The sequence below is a fragment of the Acanthopagrus latus genome, chromosome 6, assembly GCF_904848185.1.
Source record: "Acanthopagrus latus isolate v.2019 chromosome 6, fAcaLat1.1, whole genome shotgun sequence".
Lineage (NCBI taxonomy): Eukaryota > Metazoa > Chordata > Actinopteri > Spariformes > Sparidae > Acanthopagrus > Acanthopagrus latus.
Window position 1 is genome coordinate 10590572 of NC_051044.1, and position 17778 is coordinate 10608349.

Consider the following 17778-nt stretch of genomic DNA (forward strand, 5'->3'; position numbering starts at 1 on the left):
TCTTTAAACATCCCCTTTTCCCCCTAAAACCACACTTAACAAACACTTAAGTGTGATCCAAAAGTGCAGCAGGCTGAATGAAATGTTGTCACTCACAAGTCATTAATCAAACTCAGCTCAGCTCGCATCAGTTTTCGACTGCACACCAGCTTGACTCAGCTGAACCGCACCAGGGAATCCAGCTCAGATCGGTCCTGCGATAGGAAATGGGAGCCAGATTTTAGGTGAGGGAGCCGATCTGATGGGGTTTGATGAGCAAATCTGGAAGGTTCTGCAGTCATTGTAGCCCTGGGGCCCCGAGTAAAACACTAACAGGTGGTACTGCTGGTGGAAAAGACCCACGCAGAGACCAGAGGGAGCGAGAAGGATACTGGGCTCCAAGCCGGACACACACAAACACGCATCCGAGCACACGCATATCACAAAAAAAACAACACACAAATGCATGACACATGATAACAGAGAGAAACGAGTGTGAACAGAAAAACAGACAAAAACACACAATTCGACGCATTCGCACACATTTTCCCAAACGCACCTTAAAAACTACACTTCTCCTGCATGCCAGCTCACACACACACACACACACACACACACACACACACACACACACACACACACACACATTCAAACAGCCCACAGACACAAGCAGGGGTGACTCAGAGAAGATCTGCAGGCACCTCTCCCTACCTCCAGCACCGGCAAATTCTCCCACATGGCAAAACACAAAGGGCCCACGTCTGGCAACGCTAACGGCCCACTCAAGCCAAAACCAATTAGGTCTCTAATGCAAACCTGCAGGGCCCCTTTGTCGTTTATTTCCCCTTTTAATGTCAGAGGATTGGAATCTGACTCTCTAACCCACCCCAAAGAAAAGAAAGAAAAAGGCAAAAAAGGGAAAATTTATCAGGAGTTCCAAATTATCCACATGTTTTCAAGTAGAGCTAATTGAATCAAGGAGAGAATGGGAATGATTGACTTGTGTGAGCAATGTTGAGCCCACATGCTCTTTAACACATTTTCTCCCAGTGTACACACAGCATCCCTGCTTCCCAGAGGGCTATTTAGCTTTCTGCACAACATCAGATTAGTCCAGCCAAACAACAATTACGGTAAAGCAGATGAATACACATTTTTTTTTTATCTGCTCTGGGTTTTTTTGTTGGAACCAAAATTTTCCAAAACAAGATTTGCTTTTCAAACCCGGTATCCATTATGTTTACAGTTTACGAATTACAGTGAATTCTCTGCTGCTCCCTGGTGGTCACTGTAGCTCTATCATCATCATCATCATCATCATCATCAGCATTACAGTCATGTCTTTGTCATGCGATTATTTGGGTCTTCGTGGTGAAAAGAGGAGCGACAGGAGTCCTCAGGGTGGGGGGCGGCAGCGGTGTCAGAGTGACACATGGGGGGCTCATGCCCTCAGGCCCTGCTGACCCCACTTGCATTGCATGACTGTACCATTGACCTCTGATGTAAAGCGGACAGAAACCACAGGCGGAAAAAAAAAGGGAAAAAACCTCCTCCTGGCATCGAGCAGCAGCTCCAGCCTGGTTTCACACTGCCTGGTGTTTTTGTCTTAAAAAGCTGTAAACTCCAGATGGTGGAAAGAGAGAAAAAAAAAACTGCCTGGTGGATTAAGGGCTCCAAATCCTCCACTGAAAAGACACATAGACCCCGAAAAGCTGCTATTCAATCAAATGGGTGCATAATAGCTGTCTTGTGGGGGCCATATACGGGGATAATGCATCCAATAGAGTATGTGTTATGCATAGTTTATTCTCACTCTTTAATGGATCCTAATGAGCGTAAGATCTCGGTGGACAAAGGGACGACTGGGTTTTTGTTTGGTCATTATAATGATTTGATGGGATCTGAAGTAACACATTGAAGGGTGCCCTCTGAAGAACTAGCCTGCTCTGGGAGAGGAATCTGAAAATAATAGAGTGGTTGGAGAAGTTTTTTTCTTTTCTTTTTTTTCCTGAGCTCATAATGTAGTCTTGATAAAGCTTAATTCTTCTATATTTTCATTAGGAGGCGAGGACAGCCCTCCCTTTTATCTCAGTTATGGCTCCTTAATTATGTAAAACACATACATGAGATCAGTGGCACATGGGCCATTTGTTGTGACTCAGCTGCAGCACAGTGTGAAACGTGTGCAGGTGCAAACGATGTACATACAGTGCGTGCACCTGTGCGTAAAGATCAGGTAAGAGCAGCTCCACGTTTGACGCTTCATTTAACTCAGCAGCATGTTGAATTAAAATTACAAAGTGTACTCACAGTTCAAAACACTCGGCATTCCGACCATTGCTCTCCGCGTTGGTTAGTTTTCTTCTTCTTCTTCCTGGCAGAATGATGGCTGCTTTACAGTCCTTCAGCTTCACTGCGACACGGGATGCAAACACCTTTAAAAAATAAAATAAATAAATAAATAAAAATCACCTTTAGTGCTGAAATAAAGGAGACAGGAGACGATCGATCCGGTTCGCCAGCAGGTTCCCTATTCTCTCTCTCATGCAACAGAGAGAATTATTTGTGTGGGCGGTACTAATTGTGAGCATTTAAGCAGAAAGCCGCAGAAGAAGCTCCGTGAACAGCCGGAGGAGGAGAGCGGCGTCTGTGGCGGAGAGAGAGGACACCAGAGCTCAGCAGCCCTCATAATCCTCACAGCAGACACACTTCCATCGCCCAGAGCAAAGTCGTTTATGACCTCGACTTGTTGGCGTATTGATTTAGTCTTTTTTTTTTGTGAGTGTTTTTTTTTTTTTGCTCCCCCAGCCTCAATCTATATAGTCTGGGATGCCTCCACAAATTGACATTGAAACTAGCAAGGATATGGAGAGCCTGGTGAAACTGAAAATGATGGATTATACTTGATCATATGCAGCCCGAAGAGTTGAGTTAGTGTCAATATAATAAAAAAACAAAAAAACAAAACAAAAGTTGAATGCTCGCAGTGTCATCTGTTGAGTTTCATGCCGCAGAAAAATACACAGTATTATATGTGAAAAAAACTTTGAGAAATTAAAATAATTATGAAATAAAACAAGTAAAGATAGACAGTTGAAATCATGAGATAAAAATCCTAAATCACTCTTCAAGTCCTAATTATGAGATTAAAAAGCAGAATTAAGAATTGAAAAGTCATAATTATGAAATCAAAAGACGACAGTAAAAAATAAAACATCATTAATACATTTTTTTTTTTAAGTTTAAGTAAGTTCATGGGATAGAAAGTCAAAATGATAAGATTTAACAAGTTAACAAGTCATAATTATAAGAAAAATTTGGGGAATTATGAATTGAAAAGTTGTCATTATGAAATTAAATGTCAAAATTATTATCAGTTATTATGAGTTAAAAAGCCAAAATTAGGAGAAAAAACATCAATGTGAGATGGAATTATGGGATCACAAGTAGAAACCATTATATAAAAGTTCATTATTATGAGTTAAAAAGTCAAAATTTTGACATAAAAACTCAAGATCATGAGATAAAATGGAATTCATATGATATTACAAGATAAATATTGATTTTGTTACCACAAAATTATGGCCTGTCATTGGAATTTATTTTTTCATCGAGCTTAATTTATATCACACTTTTTTGTTAAACTGGCAGATATGGGCTTCCGTAGGCTCTGTCCAGAGTCTCACGTGTTATTCCCCTTTACAAGCATAATATTTGGATGCTGGCTGAGAGATTTGTGAGCTAACACACACACGCGCGCACACACACACACGCGCGCACACACACGCACACACACACATACGCACCACACACAATCACATCCACCATCATCTTTCCACCCCCTCCCTCCTACAGCCACCCACATATGCCACACGCTCCTGTCCTCCCCCTCCTTCCGTCCCCCTCCAGCCCCCCATCCTCCACTCCTGCCAGGCTGCCACCTGCTCCCTGCAGCATGCTGCACAGCTGCTCTGCTACAATAACAAATTAAGGTCCACCGTGGCAGGCAGGAGTCATTACCTACAGCTCCTGCTACGGATGAGCCAAGGAGCCATCAGCGGCCGCCTTGCTGTGTGTGTTTGTGGGGGACGGGGGTACACAGGGTTTTCCCCTTTTTTGTGTAAAGCAAAGGGGCCAAGGGCCACTAATTGTTCTGATGTGGGGCAGAGGACCATGGGGGTGCTACAGTTTGGGGACACAGAAGCCAAGAGTCACCACTTGCTGTGTCACTGTCAGGAGCAAGTCACGTGCTGCTGACTATGCTGTTTTCATAAACAATTAAAAGAAGGTGATCAGACATGATGTTTCTGGCAATATATGATCAGATCAGTGCTTTAAAGTATTTTTGTTTCATACAAGAAGCTCACTACAAAATTCAAAGACTGTTTTTTCCTGTGGGCTCAAGTTATTTTGTTGCTTGCTGCTGGTGACAGTGTCATTTTCTCAGTAAGACCCCACAATACACAGTAAATGAGCTTTGTGCCAAAATAAGGTTCCTTGTTTTGAGCAGCCAGCCCTGGTATTAGAGTCTTGCAGTTAATTGCTTGTCAAGGTAAAGATACAATCCACAAAAGTATTGTTCATGTCTAAGACTATGACAGGTACTGCAAGGTAAGGTAAAAAGAGCATGTCAGATACAGTTTGCTTTGAAGAAAATTAAGTAAAATGTTGCCAGTGACATCAGGCCTTCTGTCTTAAAAGAAAAAGGGGGCGAGTCTGTAGTTCAACATATCAACCACCCACATAGTCTCTGGCAGGTGCATGCAGTAAATGGAAGAACACAAGAGACAACAAAGTGGAGAAGACAATGGAATTGTGGTACTTTGAATAAACTAATGACAGCTTCTTCTTCTTCCTCCTTCTTCCTTAGACGAACCATTACCCTGTTATAATTACATACTGCTTCAATAACATTAATTTCATTTTCCAATTGTGCTCTTGGGAGAGGGAATAATGAACATCAAACCTATTCATATTTTTTGCCTGGTTGTTTGAGTTACATTGTAACAGTGTCTGAAATATGTGAATTTAAACTATAAATAGTCTCCACTGCAAACACATTTATTACATCATATACAAGGTTTCTGTGTCATGTCTTTTTATATTGTATTGTATAATCAGTCAGTGTAATTTTATTTAACATGTGTAGTATGTATTCAGTGAATTGCTCGTACAATGAATCAGTCCAGACCAAAGCTTTGATTGTGACAACAATGTCCTATCTAGCCCATCTTGTCAACCAGCTCTGTGACAGGTTAACAAAGAGATGACTAGTCAGTTAGCAGGAGGCTGGAGTCAAGGAAGAAACGGGCTCAGACGGCGGTGGGATTTGCTGTGGTCATTATGGTGCCTGTGTGTGACAGCTGGCCATTGCCCCCCTTGATCGCCTTTCAGCGTCTTTGTCACAGGCCCTTTAATCACACCAAAAGGACTGTTACACAGCAAATCAGCTGACCTGACCTACTGGCTGACAGTCTGAATGTCTCATGTGCCGGGCTACAGCAAAGGTTTTCAATTACTGTTCCTGTAAAGATAATGGAAAGCATGTCCTTACACCCAAATGACTGAATAGGTTGATTGCCAGTAACTCCCAAAACAACATATAAGACCGTTGAGAGTACCACTGACAGGCTTGACTGACCTTCTTCATCACATGGTTAATGTTTTGTGATGGGGCGCAGTTCTGTTAGGTATAGGCACTTATCTTCTTGCTTAGCTAGGTTTAGAAAAAGCTCATGGTTTGCACAAACCTTAAGTACACTTAAACCAGATGTGAGCTACCTAATGTCGAGGACATTGAAGCAAGCATCCACCTTCTGGGTGAAACACACTTCCATATGCTCTTCAAGCTAAGCCACCTGACATCCTCCTTTGATCCTGATACAACTACATAGGTCCCCTAGATGTTGTCACCTAACACTAAACCTAAATATGTCATAAGCATCTTCTGCTGAGACCATAACAGCCTCTTCTCTGCTTTTTCTGATAACGGAAGATGTTCATCTTATACGGAAAGTCGAGGTCACTGGCAGTGGTTAACGCTGTATTTTTTCATAGTGACAAAGCAGCTGTAATCAAAACTGTATTTCAGCTGATTGTTTTTTCTGCCTGCAGCTAAAAACTTTTAGTTCCCTGTTACTGTACTAAAAAGCCCAGTCTAAGCTAGATGGTGGCCACCAAACAGCAAACAAACAAAGTTATCAGCTACTAGCTGGTAGACTGTGGAGCATACAGCACCTCAAGTACTGGATATTTCCTTCCAGAGAAGCAAAATAAACTGTATAATGTTTTCACATAGGGTTCAGCTTCGATGACAAATTGCAAAAACCATCTTCATAGTGCTAACCTTTGATGCACAAATGGATTCTGTCGTGCTATTTTCTGATGTGACCCTACAATGAAAGACTGAGAAATATGCCTCATAAGGACCTGGCTGCCCCTCCTCAAGGCTCACTCTGCTGAGTTAAGTAATGACTGCCTTTTAATGATCTGACGGTGCCAACACGCTGTAAAAAGATGCCATTAATATACTAACCCACGTGTTTACCCTTTGAAACTCGCTGAGAGGGAATGTTTTCTCCTATTATGTTCTCCTTCACTTCACTGTACTGAGTCAAGAGGGGGGCAAGCCATTAGCCAGGACTGTTTACCCTACTTTCCCAGCAGTCGAGCCATCTGCGTGAGCTCCGTAGGTTGCATAAGGCCTGGCAGATATGACACCTCCACAAAACCTGTTCCCTGTTATCCATTGTTTCAGTCCGCTCCTTCCAATATTATCTTTCCTCTCTCCTGTGCCTTATTCCCTCTTTTTGTGTCTTCTCATGATTCCAATCTTCTCATAAATTGTCTTTTCAGTTATTTCCCCTGACCTATCTGTCTCATCCTCTATTACATACATCTCTGTTCTCTTCCCCTCTCCTCTCCTCCTGTCATCCTGAACAGCTGACAGGCCAGACCCTGCCTGGTGGTGACACTTCACCCACGCCGACCCACACCGACCTGAGCCAGATCACTAGTCCATGTGGGAGCCAGGGCCAAGGCCAGGGCTTCTGCTGGGTGGGGGGGGGGAGGGTGCTGCTGAGGCCAGCAAGATGGCCCTAGTCATCATAATCATTCATTGCCTGCTGGTCCTTCTGTCCTCTGCCTCCTCCCACTCCTACAGCTTTTTTTTGTCCTCCTCATGTCAGGGCCACACGGCACGCGTATCAGCTGAGCCCAGGATGGTCAGAGTCAATGGGGTCAGGTGGCAGACGCCTGGTTAATTCTCCTGAGGCTGCAGGGTGCTCACGTCAGCTCGCGCAACTGAAATGCACACATAGAGACAGATACATTCTCACAGATACACTTCTGCAGAAATAATTGCAGCAAATAAAGACGGCCGACGCAGACTGTACATCGTGCGTGATATTATTGGCGTGAGCTAGACCATGGGGAGGTTTGACGGGAGTCTGTCAGACAAACAGATTGATCAGCACTATGGAGGAGGAGGAGGGGAAGATTATAAACACATGACCAGATGGAGAGAGAGAGATAGCCCTATTATGTAGATCCTGTCCCCTCTCCTCTGCGTGGATCCTTCATGCATATATACCTTTACATTATTCAGTAGGTTATAATGAGAGTAACTGAACGTGGTGGTGGGGGTTAAAAAAAATGGTCGCTGGGCGGTTGAGACGGCAGAAGGTGGGCCACAGGTGTACAAGCTGGAGACTTATTCTTCAGTTTGACCTCTCATTATCACCCCCAGGTTCTCATTCATTATAATCCCATGTCCTCGGGTGTTTAGGGAGCAGCGTGGTCTGTCTGTTTACCGCAGTCTGTTCACTGCACAGTCTGTCATTCATATTTTGAGAATAAATTATTCCATATTCCAATCTTTCATTGTCTGCTCATCTGTTTGTCTGTTTCGTGGGCCATCCATCTGTGTGTCTGTCCTTTTACGATCTCTTCCTCTACTCTCATTTTTCTCGTGGCTTGGCAGGAGCTCATTGATAACGTGATTTACAGCGGCTCATCACTCATATGACGGTCAGATTTAGTTTAAAGCTCTTCGAAACCCTGTTGTCACATCTGCATATCTCTCATCTCCCCCCTCAAACTATTTATCACTAGTCCGTGATCAGTTCATCTGTCCTGGACGGTCTGTAGAGGAGTGGTCTGGTCTGTTCTTACAGAGGAACAGGTGGGGCAGGCTAACAGTCAGCACAAGCTTGAATCACACACACACACACACACACACACACACACACACACACACACACACACACACACACACACACACACACACACACACACACAGGAAAGCTGCAGGGAGGCAGGCAGGCAGTCAGCCGCTCAGACACTGGTCCATATGGTAGACCTCTGGAGCTGTTGCCCTTTGCTGAGTAGGGGAGGGATAGATGGAGGGATGCAGAGATGGTTGGAGGATGGAAGGAGCAGGAGGAGACAGAGGGAAGCGGGGGGAGGTTGAAATTAATCAGCAGGCCACCCCAACTGTCCACCGTCTTTGGGGAGTTGAGACATGCTTATATGTGGCTGATTCAATTGGGGCTGTGGGGGTGGCGAGTGGGGGGTAGTGATGTTGTCTTGTTGTAGTGTTTTGTATTGTTTTTTTGATAATTATGTCACTTCATTTTTTGGTTTGTCAGAAATACAAGGATACTTTAACATTTTCAACTTTTGAACATCCACTGCACTTACATCCCATAAACTCAAATAATGAATAAAAATAACAATTTTTAAAATTGTAAAATAAATAAAACATATCTAAAATAATCAATAGTATGTAATGTAAAATGTTTTGTATGTGGGTTTAAAATTAATTTTTCCAAACATTTGGTTGTCCTTTTCATGCTTAGTTATCTATATTGTGTTATATTTTGTGTTCATTTTTATTTAATTCTATAACAGGTTTTTGAAGCATTCAGATCTCCTCCGTGAGTAAAGAAGCAGCACTAAAAAAACTCAGTTTCAAATAAAAGTCCTGCATTCAAAGTGTTTGTGAAAAGTAAAGTAAACAATGTATTTCTATAATTCTAAATATATTGTTTTTATTGCTGTAATAACATGTAAGGAGCATGTTAATGTTGTAGCAGGTTGAGGTGGAGCTAATGCATGTTTTACTCATTTTCTGTTCTGTTGATTATTGTTCTCTATGTCAAATTTTAATGATTAAAGTGACAAGTATATAGAGTAACTATATACTTAGAATATAGAAAAAAAAGCATTATAATACTCAAGCTAAGTAATGGTACCTCAAAATTGTCCTTAAGCGCACCAGAGTCAATGTTATTTTAGATTTTAGCAACTATTAGAGTTAGTACCAAATGGCAGATAAATTGTGTAATAGTGGTGCAAATGATGAACATTTTTTTTTGTCTGTTCTCCACAGCACAATGGGGCCTGATCTGAAACAATGTTAGTTGGGTTAAAATCCTGACATCAGGCTTAGTGCAAATTAAGGATGTGTATATGCATATCGACAATTGTATTAAGAGTTGTATTGTATTAAGTAAACAGTAAACACATTCAAACACCCTTAAAGCCAGCGCTTTATCCTCAGTTATTGTTTCATCTCAAATGCTGGCATAGAGCCAAAACAACAGGAAATATCTTGTTGTCCAAATATTTACGTAAAGGCTCTCTACATATACCTCCATATGACAAGCAACCTTTTAGTTCTATACATAAGAACATCAACTCCAAACTACACACGTGTTTTCTATGAACGGACATGTAGGCTATTCTTTTGTGTGTAAGGGATCCTTACAAATCCTGTTGTTCCATTCACTGAAGCTTTGAAAACAAAGAAAAAAATATTAATGCCTGCTACTGTGAAAGATAGGCTGGCCACCTGCCATTCACATCACAAAGGAATAGACTGACAGATGTATAGACAGCGGGTCAGATGGTCAAACACTTTGTCATAATGCTAAACATCATTAGGTAGATGCACTGCTTAAGTCGAGCTCCGCAGTGAGGCCTGCAGTTCACTGTTGCTGAGCTGTTGTTGTCCTATACATGTGCTAAATAGTACATCTGAGTGTTTCTGTCTGAACAAAGAGCTGTATGACAGTGGCGAAAGTACGTGGGTTGACAGGGAGACATGTCAAGAAACGTATAATAAACAAAAAAAACCATTAACATTAACATTAACTGTAATGAGTTGTGGGCTGCACAGTGGCCCAGTTGTTAGCACTGCCGCCTCACAGCTAGAAGATCCCCGGTTCGCCTGGGATCTTTCTGTGTGGAGTTTGCATGTTCTCCCTGTGCAGCGTGGGTTTTCACCGGGTACTCCGGCTTCCTCCCACAGTCCAAAAACATGCTGAGGTTAATTGATTATTCTAAATTGTCCGTAGGTGTGAATGAGAGTGTGCCTGGTTGTTTGTCTCTATGTGTAGCCCTGTGATAGACTGGCGACCTGTCCAGGGTGTCCCCTGCCTTCGCCCTAAGTCAGCTGGGATAGGCTCCAGCCCCCCCGCGACCCTGCAGAGGATTAAGCGGCGTACATATATAATGTACAGATAATGGATGGATGGATGGATGGATGTAATGAGTTGTCAACACAATCTCACCCCATATGTTAACGTTAACAGGAGACTTCGAATGATTATTGTGGCCACTAGGGGGCACAAAAACTCCACAACAACCCAACAAACATATGTCTGACTATTGCCTCAAAAAGGTTGTAATGTTAGCAAACTAGTGCACCTGAAGACATATAGCCATGCTAACATGTCTTCAGAGTTGTATTTGTTGCCACCTAGGTATTTCCAATGTTCTTCCTTTTTCTTATTACTTGCTTTTTTCTACTTTCCTGGGGGGAACATCTTGCTCTTTAGACAGCAAAGTAGAACTGAAAGTCACTTGAAATCTAAGAATTGGCCACCTCTTGAATTCCTACTTACTAATAGCTAACTCTTGTTGGCTGTAATTCTGATAATAATCAGAATAGTTTTTTTTTTTTTTTTTTTACAAAAACAGTTGACTGTGAGGACACTGGAACTTAACCATTTAGGAGCCTGTGTGGGCCATGAGCCAAACGATGAGCTAAAAGAGACTAATAAGCTCAACAAAGCTTAAGAGTTGGACAGCAGTTCTATGACTTAATCAATTTGGGCCACCCATTTTGATGAAGCTACAATAGGATTACAATAGGATACAAGGATTTTCCAAAAAAATAGAAAAAAAAAAAATAGAAAAAAAAAAAATCTAAAACAATGTCTCAGACAAAAGCAATCCCCTCCGTCATGACTTGGGACCCATTAGAAGTGTGTGTCCACATCTGCAGGTTAAATAACAAGGTTAAATTCAAATTCAAATTTAACCTTGTTAAATATGGACTGTTTCAGATTATAGATAACAACATATAATACATCATTGTTTGAGTTCAAACAAACAAACAGAAAACTTCCATGTGTTAATTGCATATTCCTTAAATGTTTTAAATATTGATTGAACTTTAAATCTTATACAACATACTTTCATATGCAGAGTTCTTTGTTTATAGATGATTTAAAGTAATTTTTACAGGACATATGGTTGGATACATAGACTTAATAACTTTGGTGTATTTAATCCTGAGACAGATTAGTCCGGTGTGATCTTAGTAAGTAATTTTAGCATTAATCTAGTGCTGAGGAGATTAATGTATATATGTCATTTATTATAATTAATCTGTGAAAAACAAAATAAATATAAGTGTGCCTCAACTCAACAGATTAAAGCCTGGTTTTAGAGCAAAAGAGACAGATGGTGATGCTACCTAGCACCACGTCAGAAATGTTGCCCTTAAAGCTGTTGACTTATTATATTATCTCTTTTGTTCTTTCCTCAACAGTAAAAACCGGCATCACACAATGGTTAGGGAAATCAAAAAGACTTAACCCTTGCCCAGATATCTGTGTTGTATTCCAACAGATGCTTTTCTGAATTTTTGTATTTTCAAGTAATGGAGCCAGTTAATCACTAGAGGGAGGCAGAGGATTGGGAACCAACCTCTAAAGAGGAGCAGAATATTCAGTTTGCAGTCTGTGCACTGGGCTTAATAGATGTGGCTCAGTTACCGAAAATACAAAATTCAGCTCAATTCATATGGTGAGCAAACATTAACCAATTATGAATTATCATACATGTTGTGGTTGTCTATCTGTTAAGCTGCTTTAGACGAGGTTATATTAACAGATGTGCATCTTTAAACCGTCTGTTTGGTTTCAGAGCACTTTTCAGTCCATGTTCCAAACTTGTTTTCATTAAGGCAGCAATTGCTCTTCACCAAACCCACCCAGAAGCAAATTTTCTAAATTTGGTCACTGGAATTTGTTTGCTGTTTCACCTGTTCTGAAGCAGATGCAACACAGGCTGCCACACACACGCACACACACAGCTGAAGGGGTTCACAGTTTACTGGCAGATGCAGAAGAGCATAGGAAATGTGGACTGCTTCATCAGCTTGTTTCAGGGACTCATGCATGTTCTTAATGTCTGCTCTGCGCAATTAAGTGCACCTCTGCTGAGTCACCAAGACAGAGCAATACTTTATATCCAGGTTGAGTCTGAGTCAAGACCAGATGGCTCAGTCACAGCATATTACAGCTGAAACCGTAGCTTTTTAAAATTTTTTTTTTTTTTCAGACAGCACTTTCTGTGTTTTGTTTTGTTTTTTTGTTAATTTTATTTGAAATAATGATTTGTGAGTGAAAAACTGAACAGTTACAACTAAAAGTTCAACTAAGTTATTCGTGCATGTTTGCAGTATTCAGGGCTGAAAATAATTGTAGAGTAATCAGAACTGAGTGAGACAGACACTGATCCCACTGGTTGGCACAAATAATCCCCAATTATAACCGTATGAAGGACATTTTTTCCTAAGATCTTTACCAACGGTTTACGCATGAATGGATGACCCTGATGTGAATTAAAGTATACTGACCTAAAAGCGATGCTGTAGACATTAAGATTCTAGAAGACAACCAACAGCTAAACTTCTTCGCCAGTAACAACATTTATATTTCTCTTCTTTTCAAGTCCTCCTCTTCACTCTTGTGGAATTCCCTGTTGGTACACCAGGTCCTTTACTTTTGCTCTGTGGCCAGTATTGATTGAGCTTTGTCAGTGCTCATACAGTGCCGGCAACTCATTAAGGGCCTACTGGAGGGAAGCTTTGGGCTGACCACCCTTTAGAGAACATCAAGCTCGTCCTGTGTCCACCTTTTATTACGATTTTATTGCTGGGTATTGATCGAAGGGTCTATCTTCCATAAGCAATTTAACTAAGGACCAGCTGTTTGAGTCCAGAATGGTCATTTATGGACTGATATCAGTTCATCTCAAAGCTAAATCAGTCTGAAATTATATTTTTGCAGAGAGAATCATAGAGGAGTGTGATATAAGTGGAGTTCTTTGGTCTTTTGTGAACATTACATCCTGTCAGCAGGGTTCAAACCGAAGACGAGCTGTGGCTTTCATGCCTGATATGAGCTCTATCCACTGAAAAAAAAAAAAAAGGCAGAGCAGCACATCTCTGGCATGGGAAGCATTATCGATTTTACTTTTTTTCTTCATGACAGAATGTCAGTGTGTATCAGCGAAGTGATTTTGTGTCTGTTGGGCAAGCTGCAAATTAGATCTGTGATCTCAGCCAGTGGTCCAGTGTGCCCGAAATAAATAAATAAACCAATGAATCAAAAAACTTAATTATGTGTGACTCGACCGCACACAGTTCATTAATGGGTGGTCGGGTGGGTGGTGGTGGTGGTGGTGTGGAGGGAGTCGACGAGGAGCTCTTTGAACTTCGAGTGTGTGTGTCAACACCGTTGCTAATCGTATCACCCTCAATTAACTTTACTTCTTACTACTGGATAAACCTCTTTGGAGGCGGACAAAGTCGGAGAGAGAGTGGAGGAATTGTGCATGTGTGTGTGTGTGTGTGTGTGTGTGTGTGTGTGTGTGTTTGCCCCCTACCCCATCCCTCCACCCCCCTCACCACCACCACCACCACCCCCCTATCTCTTTACAGGACTGCCAGCCCGTCTAGAGTTATTCCAGGAATGCGTTGAACATGGCTGCCGCGATGAAGGCGCAGAAAACGGGACTGCTGGAACTTCGAGTGACCGTGGACCGCTGGATCCGGGTGTTGGCCACGCTCACCGAGGACACGCTCGCGTTGAACCCCGGCGAGGGTGCCGAGGAGCCCGCGAAGCCCAACCCGACTCCCGCCGGCGCTATCAACGGAGACCCCCCGAACCTCAGCTCGTCTCCGGTCCCGGAAACCATCACCAACGTGAAGCGCACCGTGCGAGTGACCAAGCAAGATGTTGGAGGACTCGGGATTAGCATTAAAGGTGAGACGGCTGGAAAGAAGACATGTTTATAAAACCGCTAACGTAACTTTATAAAGTCACTGTCAGCTTACACAAGTTCGGGCTAACTACGCTCTGTCAACGACGGGAGAAAAGCACAGCTCCCCCGACTTGTCAGTTAACTTAGCTAACTTAACTTAAAAACCGACCGTTAAATCCCACAAGTGTGCACTTGACTGCGACGTTTTCTGTCAATTCTAATTCTTATTCGACTCATACTTACCACACTTCGGGGCTGTAGTTTACTCAGAGGAAAAACTGACAGCTGTGATTATCCCAAGCAGTGCCTCACCTCAACGGGGGGAACCATTTCGGTCCGCCAGAGTCACTGGAGATGTCATTAAGCTACTGCTGCGAGACGTTAGCTTGTAATAACGGCTGAAACTCTCAACTTACATGTTAATTCATGCTGCGTAGTTAGTGAGTTTTTCGTTTCCTCGGTAAAACGTGATGCCCCTTCCAGCAAAGACGCATGAGAACAGTTAAAGCAGCATTATGCAACTTTAAAACAAACAAACACAAAAAAAACCCCTTAAAATAACTACTTAAATTTCATTTTAGTGGCACGGTGTGTCCTGTAATAGGGAAAATGGTGTCTCGGGCACTCTTCTCTCCTGTCACTTTTTCCTACACTGTAACTGAAGTGAGAGGGGTCAGAGCACAGCTGCATACATGTTTCATTAAATATGCACGTTTTTCAGGAAGTAACATTGTTATGAGGTGATGAGATTTGTTTCTAGTTAGCGGCTACATGGCATGACGGGATTTGTATTTATGTCTTCGGTGTTGCCTTCAGAAAGAAATTTGGGGGGGGGGGGGGGGGATGTGCCGAATTGCACAAAATGCAAATTTCCTCATAATGGTGCTGTAAAGGACCCTCTATTTGTTTTTGATTCTTTTGTTGGAGTTTATACATTCAGTAAACCCTGCCAAAGCTAGAGGATAATGTTCAACAGAGGCACACCTACTGTACGTACAACAGGGTCACTAACAGTGATGGAATGTAACTGAGTACATTTACTCAAGTACCATTATGTGGTACCTGTGCTTTACGTGAATATTTTTGTTTTCATACAACTACAGTCTGGAGGCAAATATTGTACTTTTGCTCCATTACATTTTATTTGTTAACTTCAGTTACTAGTTAAAGACCCCTATAATACGATATAAACATTCATGTAAATATACGTGTAATGTTTTACGTATGTATATTGCCAGAAACTGAGTTTTGATCCTCAAGTTTGTCTCACATATTAAAAGGTAATGATATTTCACGTCGAGGTGAAAAGCTGTCTCGTGATATCAGCTCATAACAGATGCAGAGCAGCAGCCAAGCCTTCAGGAAGAGAGCCTGGATTTGAAGCAGTTTTCGTAGTGGCCAAACCAAGGAATTACATCCTCATGAGATGCAAAACTGGGGATACAATTTTTTGAGCGACACAACCCCTGAGTCATAGCTGGAGCCATTCGGTCCGATAAAACTTGGAAAATCTAGATGAGCCATTATTTTATCCCCATTCCAGTTAGCTGGGCACTAGACCCGGAGTTAGTAGGCTTGGTTGGCGAAAGTCTCTGGTGTGCACGCTATGTGGGCCGCAAAACATGGAAGGTCCTGGTATTTGTGCCTGGAAAGTCAAGCTTCTTTGCCTTCAGAGTGTCACTCATGGACAGTCATAAGGTCTGATGACACTCACGAGAAATCATTGAAGCCAATCAGCTGAGTTTGTCGCAACTCCTTTTATAGTGCTTACATATAATTCACGTCTTTTACTGCATATGATAATTCATACACAGTTAGAAAGTAGAACTGAAGTGATATTTATTACAAGATTATCACTAGTAAAAGAAATATGGAACTGCATTGTTTTGCAAACTGTGACTTTCTTAAAAATAGTGTTAAAATATCATCTTGTCTCGTGAAAGAAAAAATCATGTAACGTCTCGTCCTGTGAGCTGAGTGTACCATCACACCCCTAACATTTAATATCAGATACTTTAAGACTTTAACTGAAGTGCTATTTGTATGGGTTACTATGACTTTTTCCAACGTAATATTTTTATTTTACTTGAGTATGACTTTTGTGTATTTCATAAAACACAGCTCAACAGCATGTTATAAACCAAGGCAAACAAAAATAAACCAACTGTTAGCAGCTTCGCACAATGGTTTTTTGTCATGAAAGCTAAGATTTACCTCTGTTTTTAGTTTTAGCCACCTGAAGGGGTTTACACATGCAATGAAAAAAAAATGTTTTCATGTTACTCAAAAGTATGGCTGTGAGCATGGCTAATTGGCTAATTAAGTACTTTAAATAGGTTAAAGTGGAGTCACATAACCAAGAGGAAATCTGTCACTGCTAAGTTGGTTAAAGACCTTTTTTTTAAAAAAAAAAATCTTTTTATGAGCAGAGATGAGAAGCTGCAATGCCGTCACTATGTATTATTCTGCACTGCTGCTACATCATATTAACACAAGCAACTCCTACAGCTTTTCAGTGTAATAAGGTTGTGACCTCTCCATATCTTACACGCCAGGCTTACATACCTGTGCTGTGTACTGTGCAGTGGCTGATAAAAGCCTTTTTTCCTCATCCTGTTTCCAACTGGCGACTATCTCACTGATGATCTCGAAGCGAAGACAAATAAGTGGGTTTGGCATTTTAAAACTATGTAAATACAAAAGATGAACTGGATAGCAAAGTAAAAATGCAGTTTAGCCATTTTGATTTAATTTCTAGGAAGAGAGCAACATTGTTTTCAGATATTGTTTAGTTTGAAATTGGTAGGCTTTTTGAACGAGATGGATTCTATCCACTTTTACACTGCTCGCTTGCTTTGTGATGCCTTTTACATCTGTATATTTAGTGAGCATTTTCATAGTCATTGTAATCATGCTAGAGCCCATAATAGGGTTCCATCTCCCTGGTTTTAACTTGCTTTGTTTGGTTTCATGACAGTTGGTGGTGATAAGTCTGTGTCACTTACCTTGTGTTGTGATTCATCACAACAATAATGGTGAACAATAGACCTGCATTCTGATATCTGATATGTGTATGTGCATTGCGTTTGAACTTGCATGTGAGTTAAAGTCTCCACCTCCTGACAGGTCTGCGGTGACAGCTTATCATTGGTTGAAGCACAGGGCCGATTTGATTGACTGCTGTGAGCTTGCAAGATTGTCGTGTCGCAAAGATGCCTCATCATTATGGCTGCTGGTGAAATGCTAATTTGACTTCCCCACAGCTGCCAACAACAACAACAACAAAGCCAGCCCCTAATGACATAAATGTAATGTCCATCTCGGTGGAAATGGGTGGCTTTGAAAATCAGACAGCATGTTATTAAAACAAAATCATAGCTGGCACCCTGGTGGCTTGTCATTGTTGTGATGCTAGTTGTTCAAAGGCAGCGATGAAGAGAGGGAGGAAGCAGGGTGCAC

General features: G+C 41.6%; 2 protein-coding genes across 5 annotated transcripts in view; one reads left to right on the top strand and one right to left on the bottom strand.

The window, feature by feature from the left end:
* The window catches only part of cbfa2t2 (CBFA2/RUNX1 partner transcriptional co-repressor 2), a 53060-nt gene extending 38120 nt beyond the window's left edge, over positions 1–14940 (bottom strand). The window contains exons 1-3 of one of the 4 annotated variants that reach the window (XM_037100862.1): positions 14563–14716; positions 6876–7281; positions 2290–2414 (exon numbers count right to left, since the gene is read on the bottom strand). In XM_037100862.1, the coding sequence (XP_036956757.1) occupies positions 2290–2317 (28 nt within the window). In that variant the 5' untranslated portion in view covers positions 2318–2414; positions 6876–7281; positions 14563–14716. The other 3 variants (XM_037100861.1, XM_037100859.1, XM_037100860.1) reach the window with 3 other exon arrangements.
* The window catches only part of snta1 (syntrophin, alpha 1), a 35427-nt gene continuing 31585 nt past the window's right edge, over positions 13937–17778 (top strand). The window contains exon 1 of the mRNA XM_037100866.1: positions 13937–14321. Within this exon, the coding sequence (XP_036956761.1) occupies positions 14039–14321 (283 nt within the window). The 5' untranslated portion in view covers positions 13937–14038. The remainder of the gene's footprint in view (positions 14322–17778) is intronic.